This window comes from Meleagris gallopavo (genome assembly GCF_000146605.3).
Source record: "Meleagris gallopavo isolate NT-WF06-2002-E0010 breed Aviagen turkey brand Nicholas breeding stock chromosome 9 unlocalized genomic scaffold, Turkey_5.1 Chr9_random_7180001949334, whole genome shotgun sequence".
In the NCBI taxonomy this organism is placed as follows: Eukaryota; Metazoa; Chordata; class Aves; order Galliformes; family Phasianidae; genus Meleagris; species Meleagris gallopavo.
This window is the reverse complement of record NW_011097832.1, coordinates 1,529-7,498: the sequence shown is the minus strand read 5'-3', so window position 1 is coordinate 7,498 and position 5,970 is coordinate 1,529. Positions and strand designations below refer to the sequence as shown.

The 5,970-nt window shown below is 37.2% G+C and overlaps 1 protein-coding gene across 1 annotated transcript; it reads right to left on the bottom strand.

Annotated features, from left to right (window-relative positions):
- Positions 1 to 679: 679 nt before the first annotated feature.
- On the bottom strand, positions 680 to 5,710 carry LOC104915485 (collagen alpha-5(IV) chain-like; the record flags this gene model as incomplete). The annotated part of the gene is made up of 6 exons (XM_010726382.3): positions 5,516 to 5,710; positions 4,554 to 4,643; positions 3,881 to 4,030; positions 2,509 to 2,607; positions 1,421 to 1,510; positions 680 to 819 (listed from the first exon to the last, which is right to left on the bottom strand). Coding segments are annotated over exons 2-6 (555 nt in total), but the record flags the coding sequence as incomplete, so codon positions are not given.
- Between the last annotated feature and the right edge of the window lie 260 nt (positions 5,711 to 5,970).

Below are 5,970 nucleotides of genomic sequence, written 5' to 3'. Positions count from 1 at the left end.
AAATGCAACCAAATGTTAAGAAGCCAAGATTCTTTTACTGTGCAGTACCCCATGACAATGGGAAAGAAAAAAAGAAAACAACCCAACAACTGTGGATTTAAATCATGCAACAATTTTGCTAACTTAATTGCTGCTCAGCAATTCCAAAGTATCAGTGAAATCTGCTGAATATTCCTTAAGTCTTTTCATCAATTCTTAAAAATGACAGAAAATATATTATGAAGTGTTAGTACAAAAGTTTTATATACACTTAAAAATTTTAAACAGCATTAATAATGACATGTCATTCCCATAGTAATTTATTTTTAAATGCATAACCTTAACTTTTTTTTTCCAGAATTAACTGCATCATTAGACATGGGAACAAAGCTACTTGTATAAATCCATATCAACTGTCACAATGTCACTGAGTATCAATGCAAACTGGAAAGTCTGGTAAACCATCTTCAACTCTCAGCAGATTAAATTATACACAAATTTTTATCCCCAGTAAAATTATAAATTTTTGCTTCTACCTGAGAAGAACAGACTACAGGAAATCTTGCTTGTTCTTAATATATTTATATTCATATTTATTATTGTAAATATTAAAATACAGTTCTAAAAAAATAAAAATAAAAAATCAATACAGACTCTGATTTCCTCATGTAAATTCCTATTGAAAATTTTGTAAATGTACCTTTGGTCCAGGCAGACCAGGAATACCGATGCTTGAAAGACCAGGATCACCTTTCTCCCCTTTCAGTCCAGGAAATCCAGCAGGCCCAGGTTGCCCTGGACGTCCTGCTATTCCTTGGCTGCCTTTACTTCCTGGGGGACCTGTCAGAAATACAAGATGCAAGTTTTATCAGTAGAAATAAATCTTCTGCAGTGGTTCAGAGAAGTCACTCAAATTATACCTACTGAACTAGACAGGACTAAGAAATTGACTTTGAATAACTGATGTTCTTTAATTTTTAATAACTAAAACAATTACCTAAGATCTTTCATGGGTTTTTCATGACATCCCTAAGATTTCTTTTTTTCCATTCTTAACGTACACAAATCCAAACACCTCCTTTTATTGCTTAGGCACAATCTAATATTACAAGAATCAGAAACAGGAAGTTTTGTTTCAGTAGTCTTTATAAAGACTCCTTTCCCTGTTATGCTTGTAAATGATGTCTGTCTAATGAAAACTGGATTTACTGAATCATCCTTTTTTTCAACTATTTCACAGAATGGAATCTAAGAAAAAATGGAAGTTCTACTTCTGCAAACACTTTAAAATTATGTACAATATCCTTAGTATTTGAATTTCCTCCTGTGCATTCCAATTTAAATAAATTACTATGCGTTGCACGGAAACGAGTCCACTTTTATATTACAGAAATGAAAAGCACCAGCCTAAATGAAGTAAGATATGAGCATAAGAACTAACCTGGAAGGCCCATCTCTCCCATGGCACCTTTTAGCCCCGGAGGTCCTGTTGGTCCTGGCTGCCCAGGAAGCCCCATGTCTCCTTTGATGCCTGGAAAAGTTGTGGTTTAGTTAAGTAATGACAGTAATTAAAAGTTTCTGATATTAATGTGCCATCATACAAATATGTTTGTCATCTAATTACAAAAGGCAATGGATTTGGAGTTGCTTTAGGCTTCAAGCTTCTCCTACAAACTTTTTCCCTATCTGCAGAGAAAATTTAAAGTTCTACAGTTCTTTGCCAAGATCTGATTAGGACAATTTCTTCTTTGTTCTGGAGATTAGTCCGATTAAATGGGTCAAATTTCAGCCTACTATTTAGTAGCAATCTGAAATAATTTAGTACCACTGTGACTTGGTCTCTTGTGAACTGTTTTGCAGCGTGAACACATTATTTCTTCCTCATCTGCAATATGTAGCAGCTTTTATTAAAAAGTTAAATGTGACCTACAGTGCTCTAACTAGCATGAGTCCTGGATGGTTAAAAAATTCCCAAAGCCCCAAGACATTCAGAGCAAGACCTACATCAGACAGTGAGCAAAGATCCCAGATTTCAGATAATTTGAGGTAGCTGTAGGAAGAAGTGCAGCAAAGCAGAATTTGTTTTCTTGATCCTCAGAATTCTTGAAAGCAAAGATGTCACATCCAGATAGCTTTCACGTTATGCTCAATTGACCATCCAAAAAGTGCAAGTATAACAATTCATAATGTAAGATTTGAACATAAAACAAAAAAATAGCAAGTCCTGCTGGCAAATCCTGCAGTCATTTTGGTTACTCAATCAGCATGCACTTCTCCAGTCAACCCAAAGGCAGTCCTCATCTTCACTGAAATCAGCTTAAAACTGCTTTTGGTTCTGTTCAGAGGAAAAAGCTCAAAGCACTCTGCTTGGATAATAATTTTGAACAGCTCCAATCTGTGCAGCAGTTTTAAATGCAAATCTTTAGGCTTTCCTTAGATATGCCTGTATTAACATCCCAATCCCATGATATAAAAATGCATGAATATTTTACGTAACAAAACTATCCACCTGAAGCCTTGTTTACTTACCTGGCAACCCTGGTGCACCTGGTGGACCACTCAGTCCTGGTGGACCTGGGTCACCTGGGAGACCTTGATAACCTTTCTGCCCTGATAAACCAGGAATACCTTAAAGAAAAATATACATTTAATTATTATTATCAGGACTACTATTGTATATTAGCTTTTACATTACATTATAGGATGTTTACATGTATGAATAAAAATCCAAATTGGGATTTTTCTTCAGTAAACATAAGTCCTCCTACATTTGACCAAGAGAAGTATCACAGGACAAAAAAATATTGCTACTAAGAAGTTTTAAATGACTACAGAATGAAAACAATATGCTGCATGTAGTGTAAAAAGTAACTTTTCAACTAACATCAATACACTTCTCTCAGAAGTGACTCTTTCTGAATGAGCAGACTCTATGCTAACCTCTCTATATTCATTCAGATTATTGATATGTGTTTAATTACATCAGTACACCCAAAGCACTTCAGGATTGAGCTGTTAAAAGTAACACAGGTATTTTGGCAGATTTTTTTTTATAACTACTACGTGGTTACTATCCCATACAATAAGTTTGTGCTGCCATACTGGCATATTTCAGTTTGGTTTCTACAGCTCTTGCTTAACAGAGAAAAAATAAAAAAGCAAGTGTCTTAGGAGCTTACCTAGGCTTCACAGAAATTAATACAACAGATAAATTAGCACATAGTGGCTGGCATCCTGGTTCTCTCTAGGGTAGGACATTTTTACACTTCAAGACTAAATTAGAGTTCAAAGACGACATCAGAACACTTGTGGGGAGTGAGAAAGGGGGAGTAGAAACGCCAGCAAGAGAGAAAACAGACTGGAGTGAACTGAGAAAACCTTCAAGGCTTCCAGCTTCTTGAGATGACACACAGAGATGACATTTTGCTGAGCTGAGGGTAAGCTTACAGAGACACCCAAAGGGAGAATTTGGAGGCGACGCATGAGCAGATGACCTGTGCAATTCCATCCTACAAGGCAAAATCCCAAGGGCCTGAGAGACAGCAGCAATACAGCTAGCACAGCAGCCATGACAACTCTCTTTCATCATACTCAGGAATAACAACAGAAGACTGAATCCTAACCCTGGTAAGAGCACCTTAGTGCTATTACAATATAGCAGTAGACCAAATAATGTAACAGTTAATAAACAATAAATGTGGTTAATAAAAAAACCACATGCAGTACCTTTGTCATAGAACTCATTTAATAAGAAAGCTTAAAATAAAAGAACCTGACTCAACTTTCCTATTCTGAGTTTATTTTTTTCTGTAAGAAAGGATGAATTGTAATGAATTCAGTTAGAGGTCACTGTTATCTACAGGGGCCAAGTCACTTCCCCAGAATCCACAAAGTTCTATACCTGGAACACCCGGCTCGCCTTTTTCTCCTTTTGCTCCAAGCTGCTTTGGATCAACTTTTCCAGGTGGACCTGGCAGGCCTGCTTCACCTTTGACACCTTTCTGTCCTAATGGCCCAGGAGGCCCTGGTGGGCCAGGCAATCCATTATTACCTGTAGTAGGTAAAGACAACAAAAGAGAAGAATACAATCCATATGGTAAGCTAATGTATTTCTAATTCTTTTTCTTACATAGTTTGACCACGACTTACTCATGAAGTTTGAATTCATTGAATGACCAGTCAGTTTATAGAGAGTTCTCTAAAGCAACTTAAGCCCTGGAACAAATCTGAGGGAGTGGACTGTGTGGGGATGTCTGTGTTCTGCAAGTAGGCAGTCTGTCAGCTCAGAGGAAACAGCTGCCTGCGTGACCCACACTGAGAGAGCCCTACTTGGGAACCATCAATCCAAGGATAACATTTTAAAAATAGGTAACATTTCATGACATCGATTAAAGAAGACTGACTGAATGCTATGGCTTAAAATTGGAAAGCAATTACGAACATCAGAACTGTCAAGATAACGCACAGATCCCAGTAATTAATTTGTGACATTAGCATTACAAAGCCACTTTCCACACAGGACATGGAAAACTGCATTCTGTATTCTCTTCATGGTAGGATAAAACAAACAGTACCTTTCAAGCCAGGAAGGCCACTTCTTCCAGGAGTCCCTGGAGGCCCTGGAGGCCCAGGGGCTCCCATGACGCCCATCTCACCTTTGGCACCTAAATATATTGAATCACAATTGTCATTCCAAACAAAAAGCCAAAACCCATCAGTACCTAACATTAACTTGCCTGTATCTTTATGGTATTAATGAACACATGCATATAAAGCCCAATCTATGTTTTAAGGAAATGAAAAACACTTGGTTCTTCATTCATCTAAATTAGATAGAAGAACACTTGACAATATTACCAATTTTTCCACAGTTAAGTCCTAGGAAGAAAATTTGCAATGCACTGTGCAGTAGAAAGCACATTTAGAACTCCACTAAGTTTAATTCTCTGGCTTGAAAAATAAATACTTGCTTGAAAGTAAACTCAAATTTATTGAAAACCAAGAAAACCATTACAAATACACTACTTTAAAAAACTTTTATATGCCTCCCCTCCATGCATAAACAGAAATCCTAAGAACTTGAACTTTCTTGTCCAGAGGGAGAGAAAGACTGTTATGACTGAATAACAAACAGAAGAAATTAGCATTTAAAACTATGTGCTGGATCCAGCTGACAGCACTCGTAATTACTTCCTTTAAAAAAAAAAAACAAACACAAACAACATAAATTATAGCAATGACTGAAAACAAAATCAGAAAATAAACCAGAAAGTTTTTATAACGAAAATGATAGATTTCACTTTTGCTATGAAGCAATAACATGGAGAATATTCAAGCTAAAGGGAAGATGGAGAGGTGAGAAGGAGTTGAATGCAACAACACTATGAAATGTAATAGCTAATGTGTATCCAACTTTAAACAAATAGAATAAACACTGAGGCTCTGGAAGCCAAGCATAAGAAATCTCTAATAAACTGTAACAAAAACTGTAACAGTTTGGCCTTTGTCACAGGAAAAAAAAAAAAGGTGAACTTACCTGGAAATCCAGGTATTCCATCTCGGCCAGGTGGACCCGGTGAACCCTGAGGGCCTGGGAGGCCAGGGGGTCCTGGATATCCTGGGGTTCCTTGGTCACCTGGAGGACCAGGAACATCGAAGCCTGGAGGACCTGGATCCCCTTTCTCTCCTGGTACGCCCTGCAACCCTAGACAATGTTAACATACAATCTTTTAGCCAAAAAAACAAGGCAAGGCTGAGATCTGCATGTCTCTGGGCATTGTACTGGAACAACAGACAAGTTTTCTCTGCAATATATTCCTAGCACTGATGAAAACCCACAAATTCTTTTAAAGCTGTGTATTTTTAATGACTTCCAGGGACTAAAGGCCTTACTTCCCTGAAGATTTTCCTGAAGAGATGTACTACTAAAATTTTAACAAGCTGTAGCAAACATTGAAGAAAGGTGTTTCTTTCCTTAAGTAACCATTTAAT